General features: G+C 40.1%; 1 protein-coding gene across 1 annotated transcript; it reads left to right on the top strand.

Annotated features, from left to right (window-relative positions):
• Positions 1-216: 216 nt before the first annotated feature.
• Positions 217-17561, top strand: EED (embryonic ectoderm development). The gene is made up of 12 exons (XM_063394396.1): positions 217-896; positions 3780-3932; positions 9307-9399; positions 10320-10385; positions 11076-11201; positions 11320-11401; positions 12974-13065; positions 13944-14077; positions 15172-15277; positions 15510-15668; positions 16105-16178; positions 17232-17561. The coding sequence occupies exons 1-12, from the start codon at positions 777-779 to the stop codon at positions 17356-17358; spliced, it is 1332 nt and encodes a 443-aa protein (XP_063250466.1). The 5' UTR covers positions 217-776; the 3' UTR covers positions 17359-17561.
• Positions 17562-18177: the final 616 nt, after the last annotated feature.

Below are 18177 nucleotides of genomic sequence, written 5' to 3'. Positions count from 1 at the left end.
CAGATAAGATGCTGTGCCTGTGGGCAAATTAGTTTTCTCTTTCGTTAGAAGGGGTTTTTGTGGGCTTTTTTTTTTTTTTTTTTTTTTTTTTTTTTTTTTTTTTTTTTTTTTCCCTGTTCGTAATTATTATGACTCAGGGCCCTGTGGTTTACAGAATAAATAAATAAATATAATAAATAAATAAATAAACAAAAGCCTGGCAACTGCAGTTATTTAATTGATAGCGGCAGAAGGAGTTGGCCAGGGAGTACAGAAGTGGGAAGCAGAGAAGAGCCTTTCTTATCCGGAAACATCATTTGCAGGCTGAAGGACTTTTGTGGAGTAAGAGAACATACGCAACAAACCCCTCCAACAAAGCCTTTGGGCACAAGAGAAGATGGACAGAGGGGTCGGTAACACCCGCGGCCAAAGGGGCTGCTCGTTTCTCCATCACACGCGTGCTCGGGCTACAGGCAGCGCCGGGCTGGTGCCACCACGCTGTGAACACGCGGGCTCATTCTCGGCTGAGCCCCCCGGACGAGCGGGGTCCCCGCGGCTCGCTCAGCCCCTGAGGCGGCGGGCACGGCGCTATTCCAGCTGCAGGCACGGCGCTATTCCAGCCGCGGACACGGCGCTATTCCAGCCGCGGACACGGCGCTTTTCCAGCCGCGGGCACGGCGCTCCTCGGCCGGCGCGACCGCTCCGGCCCGGGCAGCGGGGCCGCTTTACGGCACAGCCGTTCCGACCCCGCCGTCCGCGCTTTGCGGCTGCGTGGCGGTGGGTGGGGGGCGGGGAAGATGTCTGAGCGGGGAGAAGCCCCGGCGGCGGCGGCACCGGCGGGAGAGATGCCGGCGAAGAAGCAGAAGCTGAGCAGCGACGAGAACAGTAACCCCGGGGACCTGTCCGGCGACGAGAACGTGAGGCCGGGCGAGGGGGAGGCGGCACGGGTGGGGGGGCTGCTGTGGCGGGAGCGCGCGCGCGCGCGCGGCGGGCACGGGGCCTCGCGCCGGGGGCGGGCGGGAGCGCAGGGGGGAGGGGGAGGGGGAGGGGGCGCCGCCTCCCCCCGCTCAGGCGGGCCCCGCCGTGAGGGGACATCGCCCACCGGGACCCCCGCGTGTATCCCGGACGGGAGAGGGGCTGAGGGGCTAGGGGGAGAAGGGCGTCTCAGCCCACCCGTGTCGGCTCGGTGGCCGCCCTCGGGGCCGCTGCAGGGAGGCCCCGGTGGGAGAGACCGGCGGAGGAGAGACTCCCGCTTTGCCTCCACGTGGGTGAAGGTGGATTTGAGGCCCAAACTGTGAGCGGGCTCCGTCTCGAACTTTGCTTCAAAACGTCAGACTTTTTTTTTTTTTTTTTTTTTTTTTTTTTTTTTTTTTTTTTTTTTTTTTTTTTACTTGCAAAGAAGCAGCATTTTCCATCTTTCTTGCAGTTTTGCAGTTTTGCATCGTGGGTCTTCACTGTCATGCATTAGAGTAACATGCAGCACAAGTTTATGTGTGCAGCCTCTTGGCGAATGAGAAGTAGGAAATGGTGCTTGTAAACTACTGTCAGCAGAAGGCGGCAGGGATGGGGTCTGTAATGTCTAAGTTAGGTGAAACTCTAGTGTTCAGGGCAAAGGTAGTGTGATTGATGTAGAGTAACTTTATACCTGAAAGGTAAACTTAATCTGAGGTATCGAGCGGTCACTTGATGCAGTTACTGGTGTGGAGAGAGGTTGTGTAGTTACTGCGTTTGTGTTTTATAGTGTGTGTGTGGAAGTTTTTTTCTGCACTTGTCCAGCAAGTGAGGGATCTGGACCACATCCTCCAGAACCTTTGGAAGTGGTGCTTATGGGGTGACAGGCAGGCTTCAGATGCTCCACACCACTGCTCTTGGTTTTTTGTTTTTTTTTTTTTAATTGCTCAGCAGCGATTGTGGATCCAAGTGTAATTTGGTGACAGACGTTCAGGCTCGATTTGCTGTCAGTTGTAGGCTATCACTGACTATGGAATAGGTTGTCCAGAGATATGGATGCTCCATCCCTGGAGATGTTAAAGGCCAGACTGGATGTGTATCTACACAACTTGGTCTAGTGAAAGGTGTCCCTGGTGTCCCTGCCCATGGCAGTGGGTTGGACTAGGTGATCTTTAAGGTCTCTTCCAACACAAACCACTCAGTGATTATATGATTCTCTGATTCTCTGATGTGGGTTGCCTCAGTGGTGAAGGGATTCCTTTTTCAAGAGTTACTGGACTCCACTACTCCTGCAAGTTGGGGCATTCTGTTTAAGAGTTGATGTAATAGTGTTGACTTGGAGAAAGGGTGTGTTTTGCTCCACAGGTGTCCTGTGTGCAGGTTTCTTGGTTATGTGGTAGTTGCAGATACCCAATGTTCTCACAGACAGTATCTGTCTAGTCCAGAGAAAACTTCAGGCTTTTCAAGTGTTAAAGTTCTGGCAAGTGCACTTGGGAGATGAGAATTCGGCCAACTCTGAAGTTTTTTAGGATGAAGGAGAAGAAGCAGGAAAACTTGAAAATTGTTAAACTTGGTTATGAATATTAATAGAGGGTTGGCTATTTAGGGGTCCAGTGTGAAGGGAATGACTCCAGATTTGGGCAGTACACATACAGGTTTGTGCGGTATCTTTCCTCCTTTTTGTCCTCTGAATGTCCTGTTTTTCAGAGTTTTGGGCAAACAAAGACTAGTACACCTCTACAGGCTTCTGATAATACAGACAGGAAACTGGGACAAAGAATAAATGCTTGGTGGGAATTGGTGTATAAATGTTTATAGTTGACCTCATTCCGTATTCCTAGTGGAGTTCCTAAATGCAGCTTTGTGAATCTCCTCCAGTGACAGGCTGTTGTCTACCTCTGTCTCCCTTAGTTCAGTTCTAGAAATTACCAAGCCTGGGATGAGCTGTTTTCCCCTCACTAGTCTGAGTGAAAGTGAACGGACTATCTTACCAGAAAAAATGGGAGCAGTTGATTTTTACCAAGCTGAACGCAGTGATACGGGGTTGGCAGGTACAGTGCAGGTGAAGGTGAAGTGCTCTGTGATGGGTGATGCAGGGAAATGTTCTTTTGAACAGTGCCCTGCAGTCAGGCCACATGTGAAATTGTACTTTCTGCTGATTGTCCAAAGCCGATTTAAAATCTCTCAGCGGCTGGATGGGGTGTTTTGTGTGTCCTTTTTTTCTTCAGTTTTCCCCATGCTTATCTTATGCTAATGGTTGGAGGCCAGTTGGATTAGTTAGCTGATCAGAATTTAGCTTTAAGTGGAAACAAGTAGGTATCTGTGGGAAAGAGCAGGAGGAGAGGTGGGACTTGGTCCTCTGGTGTCGATGCTGGCCCGCTGCAGAGCCGTGCCGTGGGTGGTGCTGCTGAGGGTGTGCAGAAGCCTCGGAATGGCTTGGTTCTTGGTAGGGTCAAGCCTCATGTTTTTACACAAACAACTCTTCAGTACTTCAGAAGTGCTCATTTCGTCTGGATCAAAGATGTTTTATAGGGGAAGCAGCTGCTTCATCTCTAGACATTTTCTTAGGAGCAGCTACCAGTGTTCTGAAGAAACGCGTCTAGATCACAGTTCATATCTCTCCCTCTTGGATTAGTCCTCATGTGATTCATGTTCTGTTTCTAGAGAGGAATACTATTATGCTGGCATTAGATTTAAATACATGAATCTAAATAACACCAAGTCCTGGGAGATTTATTCTTATGAATGACAGGAAAAAGTGAAAAGGCCAAGTGCTGCAAGATGAGTTGAATTTATACAGCAGTGAACGATCTCGTTGTGACATTCTATCTAATTTCGAATGTTTTCAGGATGATGCCGTTAGTATTGAGAGCGGTACGAACACCGAGCGCCCTGATACGCCGACAAACACTCCTAATGCGCCAGGAAGAAAAAGCTGGGGGAAAGGAAAATGGAAGTCAAAGAAGTGCAAATATTCCTTCAAGTGTGTAAATAGCCTAAAGGTGGGTATGTGTGAGCTTCAGGGAGTGCTGGCCACCACTTACTGGCAGCAGCGTTGATGTTGGCTGTGAGACAACATCAAGCTAGATATTTTCAAATATCTTTAAACAATTATGTTCCCTGCTGATTTGAAGCAATTACCTTTCTTGGAATAGCCAAAATTTTGAAGAAAAAGGATACTGAGAAGTAGGAGACAGTAGGTAGTGCTGCAATTAACCCTGTTTTTCTTTGCAAAGTTTTGTGTGATGCTATGATTGTGTATTTCATGGAAGCTGTAGATGCTAGAGATAAATATGAGAGGCCAGATAAACAAATTGAACTAAAACAAAACCTGTGACAACTTCATGCAAAGCACAGAACCTGCACAGATTTCTCTATATGTCGAAAAAAGACGCCAAACAAATTAACCCAACCATCTTAAAGTAGCTTTTTCCTTGCACATAACCAGATCAGGTATTTTCTGTCCTCTGGCAGTATCATAACTACTATGTAATGCAATTTGGTTTAATTTATTGTGAGTGTTGGGATCATATGTTAGCACCTGATTTAGGCAGTATATATGTTCCCATGTAACTCTTGATGGTTTTAAGAGATGTGGATTCATGGTCTTTACTCCCTGTTCTGCTGTTTTAGAATGGTGCTGTTTTCTTCTGTACTGGTGACAGGCTATGGTGGACTGAACCAGTTCTCTCATTCACGTCTATTTTGCTCTGTCAGGATGTTCTTTTACTCATTCCTCAGCCTTGTGAGGGATAGTTATGTGGCAAAATCTGTAAATAAGCCTTACGATTTGATTTTTATAAGATTTTTAAGTTATGGATGATTGTGTCTGGAACAAGATGGGAGTTATGGCAAACTCTGAGGATCTGTGTAGCTCAGCAGTGGATATTTTCTGCAGAACTGCTCTAAGAGTATTTTTTCATTCCCCCATGCTTAACTGTGGAGCTGTGCTGATGTGGCTCTTCCTGAACTTTGTCTTCAGGCTGCCTTAGTGGAACACTGGGGGACCTGAGTGGGTGGGGATAAAAGGTTTGGAGCATGGAAACCTTCGATTTGGGCTTTGTCACTGGAGAAATTGTGATACGAAGTTACACTGACAAAACTCTCTGGGAAACAAATTGATCTTATTGTGTTCTTGAAGTATAAAAATTATCTCCAGGCCTTTGAGGGTGTGGGAGGAAGGGAAGTTGTTTCATTTCACCAAGGTAGGCAGCAGTTCCTGTGATTCGAGTGACTCGCCCCCGCGGATGGTGCTATTTGCGGCTTCAAGTCATACTTCAAACACAGACACGGGCCTTTGGACACCCAAACTTTTAACAAGTTCTGAGCTTTGTTACTCATACTTGTTTTCTGTCTGCAGAAAAAAAGAGTTAGTACTTTCCAAGTGTCTTCTGGGAAAACAAAACATTCCCTCCCCCCAGTGTCAATCCAGACCCCACTGTCGGGGATCCAAAAGACCAAGCTATGAAACTAAGCAATCCCTGACTTCTTTGGATTTGGATCAGGGCCTGGGAAGAGATTCCTGTGCAAGTGGAATCAAGCTGTGAGGGAGTAAATGTAGCATTTCAATTAAGTGGGGTATTTTTATTAGCTTTTCCCCCCATTTCTCTTTGATCTGAAATTAGTGGTAATAATAAGAGATGTGCATGTTACGACAAAGACGAGGTAGCAGCCAAATTTGGTTTTTTACTTCATGGTTGAGGAAGTCTCTATTCTTTTCCTTTTCTTCCATACTGACTTTGCAGATACTTTGGAGAAAACTCTAATGATTGAATGTTGTATGTGGGTTTAGAAAGACATTTGTGACTCTTTGAGTACCATGTCATGGATCCCCTAGTTTATATATTTTTGAACTAGGCTGTAAGTTACAGGTATTGAAGATAAGGAAGTGTCAACATGATTCAAAGATCATAGAAATTAATATTCTTTAGGGGTGTATAAATTATGTGGTTTTCCATTTTCGTACTTTTGGTTTTCTCCTCTTATTTTGTTTTTTACTTTTTTCCTTGGGGAAACAAGGAAATATGGCCATTACCGTCTGCTTTGAGTGTTAAACTTTTTTCGTTGGGGAAACAAGGAAATGTGGCCATTACTGTCTGCTTTGAGTGTTATGACTCAGCCTGAAAACCCCAGTGCTTGCTAAATATGCTTTTTAAACACTACTTTGGGAGTTATTTTGGATGAAACTTAAGTGTCAGGAAAACAATAATATGACATGGAAAATGACAGGAAATAAAAAACTGCCTTTTTTCTTTTTAGAGTAGTAAGTTACTTGTAAGATGTACTGAAAAACCTTTGCTTTCTGTGGGCTGAATGGAAATAGGGTTTATAAATGAGTATATACAGCTAACACAGCTAGCACAGTTGCACACCCTCATATATCCATATGTGTTTTGCTGATAGATCTTTTAGTGGAAAACTATGCTTATTTTGCTTTGTTGTGCTCCCTTTAAAGTAAAAGCAATGCAATTATTTCCCCTACTCTTCTGCTTAGGATGTGTACTTAAGTTGTAAGCAGCCCAGTGTTGTCTCAGCTTCTACTTGCTGCTCCCTCACCTGGGAACCAGTATCCAATGCCATGCAGAATTTTAGCTTGTTGATGTGTAATGGACACTAAATGTAACTAAACCCACTGCCCATAATGGCTTATTTCCACTTCTGGGACTGGAAATGCATGTGTGGGTTGTGGTTCCCCACTGGCAATGTGGGTGACACGGATTAACAGGCATTCATGCAGGTTATTTTTGGCATAGTATTGACTTCACTGCTTTCTGTCTAAAACCAGGTCTGATCTTACTTATGATTGAACCCAAGTTGGCATTGAGTGAGTAAGGTGGGAACCATTGATTCACCATTGATTGTTTATTTATTTGCTTTTGTAGCAATAGGCCTGTTTTCTTCTCTGCCCTCTTTCTCTAGTGCACGAACAACCCGTGTACTTTGGGTTTTGTGCCCTTTATTCATAGCAGGGCCAAGATGGCATTTCACAATTTTACTTTTGGACGGGTATCTGGGTCACCTCTCTGTACAAACCAGTGTCAGATTTGTGTTACATACTTGGCGCCTGAGCATAACCATCATGTACGGCACCTAGGGGTACAATGTTTTAGAAACCTCCTTAATTGTTTAGCACTTGGGACAAGAATTAGAGCAGACAAGTATTTTTGAAATAGCTGTGTGCTGTCTCTGAACAGTGGGGATGTTGGGAGTTTAAACAGGAGCAGAACTTCTGCAGATACCTTGGTATCTTCCTGCAGGAGCCTCTGCCTGGCTGCTTCATCCATCAAACACCAGCAAAACTGCAATATGTACAGGCAGGCTCCTGGAGATTGTAGCACTTGGTGTGAGAAAGGTAGTGTGGGTGAAGTAAGTAGACTAAAGACATTTGTCATGCAGAGTAATTTTTTCCAGGGAAATAGGTTTTCTTTGAAAAAGCTTGCAAAATACTTCAGGCATGTACTCAAATATAAAAATATGAAAACAGTATAGCACTGTTATTTATCTCTACTTATCACCTTAGTCTGGGTCCTACCTAGAGAATCAGAAATTTATTGCAACTTCTGCTGGAAAAATAGCTTATCTTGAGGGCGAAAAACATACTGCTTTTCACTTGCTGTATTTTGTTAAATTTATCAGAAACAGGGCATATGACAAGAGAGCAAGGTTGTTCCAGAAAAACAAATGCAAAACCTGCTAATATGTCTCTGTAATAAAGCAGTGGGAATCCATGCATTTTACCTTTATTATCTTCATGTGGTGAGTCAGAAGCACTCACTGTTCAGCAGCAGAAACTCCTTCAAGCAGAAATTTGAAATCAAGTTATTATTAGTGGAAAAACTTTATGAAGCATTCTGAATTTATCTCACAGCTGTTTTCTTCAAACAAGACTTAAATACACTCAAAAATTAAGGCTACCAAGTAAAATGAATGAATTTATTGCTGTAAAGTAAAATTAATAAATGTATTGCACACAAAAAATCATGGCCTTACAATTTTCCTCATTCTTTATTTCTAGTTCAATTGTAATGTTTTACAGATACTGAATATCTGCTTTTTCCTTCTGTCCTGGGGTTACAAATAAACTTGCTACTTTTCCCTTTCCTAATATCCTATATCCCTCATCTCATAAAGCCATTAGTTTGTTCTTTTGTGTTATGATGGGTTATACTTTCAGGTAAGCTTTGAACAATTCTTTTTAATCTATATTGAGCTTTGAAAGTTACCTCTCTTAAGAATTGCAGGAGGGACTTCATCTCTGAAAGATTTTCTGCTTTCTCTTTCTAGCTCTTGTAGTTATTTTTGTTAATAACAGATACTGCCTTTCTCAGTAAATGATGCTATTTAAAATTTTTCCAGACTTCCTTTACTTTTCTTTTTCTAAGTGTTAGACTTCCTACTCACACCCCCTCCTCAGATTTATTCTTTGGTTTTGCATAGGCCGGAGCTGCCAGGGCTGGTACTTCTTGTGTTGTCTCTCAAGTGCTGCCATTTGAAGGCTGCTGAACACCCATCATGAGACACTTCCTTCCTGCCTGCACTGTCCCAGACAGTCCCCTGTGGGGAGGCACTTCAGTGAACATTATTCTTGCTGAAAACATCCTGTCAGGACAGGCCAAAATACTGTTATCAATTATTAACAAGCACTACCATATTCATCACAATTCATAAACATAGCTGGTGGTTGTGGTGCTTTGTTTTTTTTTTTTTCCTCAAACTGATGTAAGTTGTATAAAAATAGTACTTGGCATTTCTCTGGTAACTGTTTGTAAAGGCAATCTGAAAACATTTTGTAGACATGAACTTTGTAGCAGTATTGTGACACTCCGGAGAGGGTTCCTTGTGTCTGTGACAAAGTTACAGGACCTAACTGTAATGTAATAGTTAAGTGTAGCCCTTCTCCATCCTTATACCAGTATAATTCTTCTCTCTCCTGGTAATTCTTCCCTGTGAAGTTGCAAATCCTTGTGTATAGGTAATTATGATAGAAAATGCATATGGGGTATGACCTTAGGTGCAGAGGTGGCCTTATTGAAAATTGTGAAACAAAACAGTGGAGCTGCAAATACAACTTGTGAGTTCTGTCATCTTCTAGGCATAACTGAGACAACAGTTCTGCCCCTTTACTTTTTAAAAGCTTGGTGGAGAAAGAAAAGGATGGGGTGTGTGTATCAGAATATTCTTTTAACCTCCCTTTAAGACAGCCAAGTAAAAATGTGATGTTACAAAACTATGATTGTTAACAGTTCACTATCTAAAATTTTACTGGCTCTGAACCCACTAGTTCAAGGAGGGAGCCTTGTCAATTAAACTGTTGAATTTCACAGTAATGATATGCCTGTTGGGTTTTTTATCTCTAACCTTACTTTACACCTGTAGGAGGACCACGGCCAGCCTCTGTTTGGAGTCCAGTTCAACTGGCACAGTAAAGAAGGTGATCCTCTTGTTTTTGCCACTGTAGGCAGCAACAGAGTGAGTAATCTGTTTTTCATCATTTCAGCGCTTCTGTGTGGTTCTGCATGCAGTCCTTTTTTCAAGCAATCCCTTCACCTGTGTTTGGTGTGCACACACAATACTTAATATAAACAAATGTATTTCTAAGATGTGTGGCATCTGTTGTCTGCGACAGCTGCATCCTTTGGGTTCTTCTACAAAGTCATGTTGGCTATTTTACCATGTTAGGTAATTAGGCTATATTGTAAAGAAAAAAGTCCTTCAGTAATATGCATGTGGGATAAGGGAGAGAGGTGCATAAATCTCAATAAAATTGCTCTTCATAAATGTTATTATTTTCTAAAGGTCACATACTGATATATACAGGATGAGAACTGTCTGCAATCATGCCAGCCAGCTCAGGAGCTAAATTAATGGCCCCTGTGGGGTGAATTTATAGACTTCCTCTGAACAAGGATCGATGTCATTTCAGTCTTGAAAATAAGCCCTGAGAAACATGTTTTATGCAAGTGTTGTGAATAAATAAGAAGTGTTTGATTTCTAGGTTTGTTCTGCCTGGCAAGTCACCAGAAACATTAAACTGAGTTTAAGCAAGGTTTCAATGACTCATTACAAGACCAGGTCATGTTAGAGATGACTGCAGTAATTAACTCCAAGAAGCGTTTATCTTATTAAGGCAATTCAAATAATTGACTTCACTATCTGGGAAAGACAGCTGACAAATCTTGGAATGGTGCTTTATTGAAACGCTGTGTGCATTCTTTTATCAAACCATTTCCACCTGTTAAACCAATGGATGATGGATGAAATCTAAACCATAGAGGCACTCTGTCTCTCCCCATCAGTCAGTCAATAGGTGGATGCATGTGATTTCCTTTTGAAATGTCACACCTAAGCAGCAGTCTCTCCCACTTATTTCTTTTTTTCTTTTTTTTCAGGTTACTTTATATGAATGTCATTCCCAAGGAGAAATCCGTCTGTTGCAGTCTTATGTGGATGCTGATGTATCCTTTAAGTTAAATACCAGTGTGTTTGCTTCTTTATGAAAAATCAAGAGGCTTTGTAGGAAAAAGCATGAAAATGTTTTGTCTGTGATTTAATACTTTGCTCATGTGGTGCATTCTTTATGTTAGGTCCAAGTCTTGCCTCTTTCCCACATCCGAGAATTCTTCCTGTTGAAAAAATGTTAAAAACGCAGACTCAGGGACCAGACTATATTAAAATATTTGAAAACTGATTTTCCATCAGTTTAATCTTCCCAACACTAATATTTGTATAATGTTTCTCTGCTTTACATGATCTCAGTTTCCCTGTGAATTGGAGCTGGCTTTAAAGCCTAAGAATTGCGTTTCATGCTCTGAAGCATTAATAATTTGTGATCATTTGCAGTACACAAATCATTAACTTGTGAACTCAGTTGTGATTCATCATTCCCAATCAAAGGTGAGGTCATGAAAGAGAAGGTCTTCCGTGTATGTTATGGAACAGAAGTGAGGAAATCAACATCTGTAGACAAGGTGATGTTGCTGGTATTTGCAGGTGTATAACTAAGCATGTGTCCTTTTTTTTTATGGGGTCCAGCAGAGATTCTTGGGCACTTGGATAAAATAGCAACAGGTCTGTTTAAAATAAAATGTTGTTTAGAAAAGAAAAAATCCTGTTTGTTCTGTGATCCTTAACTGGAGGCATTGTAGGCAGATGAAAATTTCTATACCTGTGCATGGACCTATGATAGCAATACAAGCCATCCTCTCCTGGCTGTGGCAGGATCCAGGGGTATTATTAGGATAATTAATCCCATTACAATGCAGTGCATAAAGGTGAGTGTTCAGAACTTGGAGATAGAGCTTGTGTTTTAGTAAGGTGTGACACTTTTTTCTTCTAAGTACATGTAAACATGAGGGGAAATGGTAACTTGGTTTCTGAATTCTATCCCAGCACTACGTGGGCCATGGAAATGCAATCAATGAACTGAAATTCCATCCAAGAGATCCAAATCTTCTTTTATCTGTAAGCAAAGGTGAGGAAAAACCCCTGTTGTGTTTGTATAAATGAGGATACTTTGGATTGGAGTTTGGTCTCGGATATGGCCAAAAACCTTCATGATTTTTTTTTTTAATGAAAGGCACTGAACCAGTTCACCTTGAAAGTTGAGAGCAAATTGTGCTTCTATATGGCTGTATATTTTATACTTACTAAATCCATGGCCTACAACCATAACTCCAGCTATGGTGCAAAGGGATTGTGAATAGTGCTGCTTTTTAGGAAAGAAGAATCACAAGCCTTGGGTTTGCTCTTTACTTTCTGGCAGTTGAATTAAATTTTTTTCGGTTGTAGAATCACGTTGCCATCTAGTGGGGACATCTTAATGTTGCAGACAGCTTTCACCATCATATTCATGGGGAAAAACTTGGATTGTCTGTTGCTTGGGAACTTTAATTGGACTTTGTGTAAAAAGCATATTAGTGAAGTGAGTTTTTGGCATAGTGTCTTATGGGCTTGTCCAGAAAGTTCTAACAGTCACAACTTCTTAATCTTGACTGTTTTGTTAAGTAAGGGAATGATCTGCCACAAGGAGCTAGCATTCAGGAATGCTTGAGCTGGAAACATTCACTTAAGGGGACTTTTGACTTCAGTACATTAGGACTTACTGATGAAGCTACATGAGAACAGGAGTTGGGAAGCTTTCTGATGCTTGCAATGGTCAAGCTAGTGCTGAGGGTCTGTAAACATCCAGTTTCTGTATATTGTGTAGGTTCTCTTCTTAATAATGTTTTGACATCAGCCGTAGTACTGCAGGTTTTAATGTGCAATCTCTGGACCAGGTGCTGTCACTGAGAAGACACGAGGCAGGAGAATATTTGGGCTGTTAAAACTGCTTGGCTGAGAGATTAATAAAAAATTAGGAAAATAGTTGGGAGTGCATGGCCATCTGTGTCCCTACTGGAATTTTGGGTGTTGCTGCAATTCAGTGCAGTGTACTAGTGGAATCTAAAAGGGAAATACCCTAGAGGTTCCCATTACCAAACGGGAGATATACTAGAGGTTCTTCATTAGAAATCGTTAAAACTTTCTTTTAAATAAGTGGATTAGTCTGATTGACTTTGGGAGGCGTATTGTTTATATAAACAGTTTTCCCCTTCCTTACTGGCTGTGGTTCATAAAGAATAATGTTCTAAAGGTTAAAAAATTGAAAATCACAACTTCTCTGAATGTTGATTTTAGAATGGACGTAAGGAATTCTAGCATTTTTTGATACATAAAATTGTTTTTATGACTGACTAAAAGCATATTTATCTGAGATCAGACTTTTCTTTTTGGATAATCTAAAGATCCAAGCGTGTTTTTGCTAGAAACTGTCCCTAGGGGATGGGGTGGGCACACTTTTTCAATTACAGAATTACTTTCAACAGTAAGTTAGTTATAATAGTAATTTTAGTTAATGCAGTTCTGTTGTTTCTAACAAGAGAAGGAGAATGAAGTGCTTTTTTGATGTTGACCTAAACACCTGTTACTCAAAGTGGTTAAGCTGAAATATATTACTCAAATGTACATATAAAAAGCAGCATGTAATTCTATTTGTTCTTTATAGATCATGCATTGAGACTGTGGAACATCCAAACAGACACGCTGGTTGCAATATTTGGAGGAGTAGAAGGGCACAGGGATGAGGTGTTAAGTGCAGTAAGTGGAAGACCGTGGGGCAGTGATTTAGATTTACAAAGGGTAGAAAGCAACTTTTTATCCTCTTGTGCACTGTCTTGATGTTATAGCTACTTAAAAAGAACCACCTGGAAGTGCATAAATACTGTTGTAAGGGGATAGACAACTTTAAATGTCAGGTGGTTTGATTGACGTGGCCTCCTCTTACAGACAGGATCTGTGTGTTTCAGTAGCTGGTTTTCTTGGGGTGCAGCCTAGAAGTGAGCAAAATAGGGCTCAGTGGGGCTAGAAAGAGTAAAAACATTTCATGATGGTCCCACTTTTGAAGTTCTTGAGTTCTCATCAAGTCAAAGCAGCATAAGTAAATAAACCTGGAAAGACACAGTAGTGAAAGAAAGTTCTTTGAGTTAAAGTGTTTTTCAGTGGCTGTGAACAGACACTGGTACCCAGCAAATGTCAACAAGAATAGCTAACTTTTAATATGCTGTTCTTAAGAACTCTTTCCATTCCTGTTGTGTGACCTGTTGTGAAAAGTGAGGGGTGCATCTTTAGGAAACCTGACACTGTATTTATTACTCGCCCATATCAAAGCCCTGGAATTCTGCCAAAGCTGCTCCTAGGGAACTTAGTGAAGGAGGAGAACTAGCTGTAGATTCACTGTCTGTCAGTGCTGCTGAATATGTCTTTCTTTCTTGAGAGAGACTAGATATAATTATTAAGATTCTGTGCTGCTTTGCAGTGAGCTGGATTACATTCTTAGTGTTTTTCTGTTTGAAATATTAAGTTTTATTGCATGCTGTACACATAAAATGCTGTTTTGACGGAAACGATGGAATAAAATCTGAGTTGATAAAATGCAGCCTAGGGTCGGAGTGCTCAAAATTATTTTATATACATAGGATTATGATCTTCTTGGTGAAAAAATCATGTCCTGTGGGATGGATCACTCTCTAAAACTCTGGAGAATTAATTCCAAGAGAATGATTAAGGCTATCAAAGAGTCTTATGAGTACAACCCAAATAAAACCAACAGGTATGTAGTCTTCTTCTCCTTGTGTGTCTTTACGATACATGAATCCTCCTATCAATGGTCCAGGCTAATTCCTTTCCATATGGGGAGTGTTTGGGGAGTGACCTAGATGTTGTGCTGGGTACTGAATCTCACTAGATTGTGTGTCTTATTGATGTTTGGAATTGTATTGAATTCTGATTCAAAGTCCTGAAATATTTTTTAAAAATATCTCAATTATTTCTTATTTGCTTGACTAGAAAATGTTTAGAATTAGTATCTTAAGGCTTGTATTTAATGCATTTCAAGATGTCAGTATCTTTTCTTCATCTCATCTCATCTCAAAATTTCTAAAAGGAAATCCAATCTGTGTAATTAAATTTGGCAAATAATCTCATATTGAGTAGTTAATTATTGTGTATTACTTGACTTTGGGGTGGGGACAAATCTGTTCACATAGTAATAACTTCAATTTTCATCATTCTCTGATTTGACCTCAGACATGATCAAGTAAACATAACAGTTAGATACATGATAGATAAATCCTCCTTTATGAAGTTCCTCAACTTTTTGATCTTAACTTCCAGTTAAACCATTGAGAGAATTGAAGAGTCTAAAACACAGTGAACATGTTCAGCAATGAGACTAGCTGTGAAAGTACTCTCGCTTTTTTTGGTAATGTTACCAAATATTAAATGATGCTTTTCAGCGTGCTTTTTTTAAAATTATGATTTTTTTTTAAAGTGTGCATTTCTATTTAACAATTGAGATGTTGCAGAAGCAGCATCAGGAAGACTGAGCTTTAATTAGTTCTTAAAGTATTTGGTGACAGCTGTTGTATTCAGCATCTGAAGGAGTAGCTTTACTCAGCACTATCTCTGCACAGTCTTTTACATGGGAAACTTCGTTATTTCATTAGGAATGAGCATGAAAACAGGGACAGTTCCTAGTACTATTTAATAAAAAACAAGCTGCATACAAAATTGACTTTGTTATAAAACTGTTAAAAAGTTGGGCTTGTTCTTTTAGCATTGAAGTATGTTAAAGCTGGTTATTAAAATTACATTTATGCTTCTGCATTTGTTTTTTTGAACCTCATTTGGCAATTTTCTCCATAGGCCTTTTGTTTCCCAGAAAATTCACTTTCCTGACTTTTCTACAAGAGACATACATAGAAACTATGTTGACTGTGTTCGGTGGCTGGGAGACCTAATTCTTTCCAAGGTAATGCTACAGTTTTTTTCAGTTACATTGCATTTATTTGCTGGTCCTGAGGATCCTAAACCTTAGAAATTTGACTAGCATTTGTGCTGTGATCTAAGGGCAGAGGGGAGATTTTCAGTTCTACTTTTTGTGGTGTCATTAGGGAAGCTGTGAGATTAAATGTCTGCTTGTAGTTAGACTGATTCTGCAGTATAAATTACAGGTGGTTTTTGTTTTCATTGTTTCCCTCCAGTCTTGTGAAAATGCCATTGTTTGCTGGAAGCCTGGCAAGATGGAAGATGATATAGATAAAATCAAGCCCAGCGAGTCAAACGTGACCATTCTTGGGAGATTTGATTATAGCCAGTGCGACATATGGTACATGAGATTTTCAATGGATTTCTGGCAAAAGGTACGTGCCTGGCTTTGCTGTATTTTAAGGTGTGTAGCTTTTCATTGATTACATGTTTATGGGCATAGGAAGGGTCTTGGCTCATGTCATGTTTGAGAAATAGAGTGGTTTGCTGTAAGGGGCTTTATATGAACCTGCAGGAGCTCCAGATTTTTTATTCTGGGTTCTGCCTGTGGAAAAAGTTCCACCAAATAAAGATTTATTTTCCACCAGAAATATGTTTCCTGATGTCTTTATCCCCTGTCTGCAGAGGTTGATAAAATGGAAGAAAGGAGGCAAATTCTACAGTCTTTCTGACTCCTCCATCAAACTCATTAAGTTATTCATGTTCAAATGTTCACACACAATTTATCAGCTCTACAGCCTTTATAAAATTCTGACTTTATTCTTTGAGGGAGTACTTTAAAACTTCTGTATCCTCTGCTTTCTTTTTAAGATGCTTGCTCTGGGCAATCAGGTTGGCAAACTTTACGTTTGGGATTTAGAAATAGAGGATCCACATAAGGCCAAGTGAGTATTTTATTTTGTTTTTGCTAAGACAGGGAGTTGGGCTAGTTTTCCTTATCCTTTCCCTATCCTTTTCTGATAACTTGAGAAATTCTTTACAGTACTACTTACTTTCCATTATAACTACTAGGGAAATAAACACTGTGAGCCCCTGAAGGTTAAGGTTTATTATATCTCACTGATTTATAATTTATATCATAGTAATGCCAAGAGGCCCCAGTTACATTGTGCTGGCTACCATGTGTAGATACAGTAAAAGGCAATTTATTTCTCACAGAGTTTTCTCTAGTTGGGTGGAAATTTTGCAAAGCCATTAGGAGAAGATGTGCTGGGTGGATGTGGACATGACAAAGGCGAGATAGGTGACAGGACTGGAGTAAAAAAAGGAGAGTGCAAAGGTGAGCTATGGGCACAGTGTGGAGAAAACACTAGGGTTTTCCACTTCCCCACCTGTGGTGCCAGGCAATTTCCCAGCTTGTCTCTTAGGTACATACAGATACATGTGTGTAAACATACAAATCCAAAAAAAAACTGGACACAAAAAAAGGCCCCAAACAAACCCACTCCCAAAAGCCAGTGTTTATAAAATGCATATACACTGTATATAAAAATACTTTATGCATTTTATTTTTATATACCCAATATTTTATACATATCTTTATAGATTTATACATATAATCCATGTAAATATGTATATATGAATACATTAATGTATGAAATTCCTGGAAGTGCTGCAGTCTTTAATCACATGATTCTGATCTTTTATTCCTAACCCTGGGAAATAACACTAATAAGGAAGTCCTAAATAATGTGATTCAATAAGCTTCCAGTCTTTGCTTCAATAAAAACTGGGTGGATAAGAAACAACTGTGGGTGAACAGGAAAGTGCTTTCCCAAGTCCTCACTTGGAATAAAAAATGCACCATGAAGGCCATAATCCTGTTGCCTTCTATTCCTCCTAGGTCACATAAATAAGGGATTGCTGAAACAGTGCTCCATAATGTAGTAGGAAGATCTAACATTGCAGCTGAATAACCTTCTTTTTTTTTTTCCTAGGTGTACAACTCTTACTCATCCTAAATGTGTTGCTGCCATCCGACAGACCAGCTTTAGCAGGGATAGCAGTATCCTTATAGCTGTGTGTGATGATGCCAGTATCTGGCGCTGGGACAGATTACGATAAAGTACTTTTTCTTAATTCATAGAAGAAAATATATTTTCAAATTATAATATAGTCTGTTAACTTGCTAGCACAGTAGCTGCGTTTAGTGTAGACTTTCTCGAAGGTTCGGCAGGCTGGAGCTGGACTTAGTGATGTTTACATTCTGTGTATTGTTCTGCTTGAAATTGTTGCTTTTAATAAAAAGAAGTATTTTTGTAAAGTTTTCTGAATTGTCCATTTTAATTATTTCCCACAAGAAGTTTTCCCTTATGGCTTAGGAAATTTCTTTGTGTAGAGCTATCGTGGATATACGACAACTTGCGAGAAGTTTGGTGTTTTTATGCTTGCAGTTGTATTTTGTGCCTTTGGAAAACCTAATGAAGCTTTTATTCAGGAACAACACAAAGGAAATGCTACTCTTAAGAATATAATATAATTGTTAAACAATTTCTAAAAATATTTTGAACTCATTCCTTAAGTTAGTTGCAGATTGAAATTGATTTAATTTTTAGTAATCTCAAACTGAAATTTGCTTCTCACCATATCTGTTAATGACTAGGGGGAAAAAACATTACTGCCTTTGTTTTGTGGATCATATTGTTCTGTTGTTTGAATTCTGACTGTCTAGTTACTGCATTTATCTAAAAGTTAGTTTTTGGAAATGCATTTTAATTGCCTCTATTGTCAGTATTCCCAAATAACCTCTTCAATGTTTTTACTTGCCTTAGGAATAATGAATTCTAAAATCAATCATATTTCATATAGATTTAAAATGTCTACAATTAATAAAAATGAAAGGGGGAAAATTGATACGATGGCAGAAATTATTAGCAGTGATAA

The sequence above is a fragment of the Prinia subflava genome, chromosome 3 (genome assembly GCF_021018805.1).
Source record: "Prinia subflava isolate CZ2003 ecotype Zambia chromosome 3, Cam_Psub_1.2, whole genome shotgun sequence".
Lineage (NCBI taxonomy): Eukaryota > Metazoa > Chordata > Aves > Passeriformes > Cisticolidae > Prinia > Prinia subflava.
Note: the sequence above shows the minus strand (reverse complement) of the source record. Positions and strands in the feature narration are given on the sequence as shown.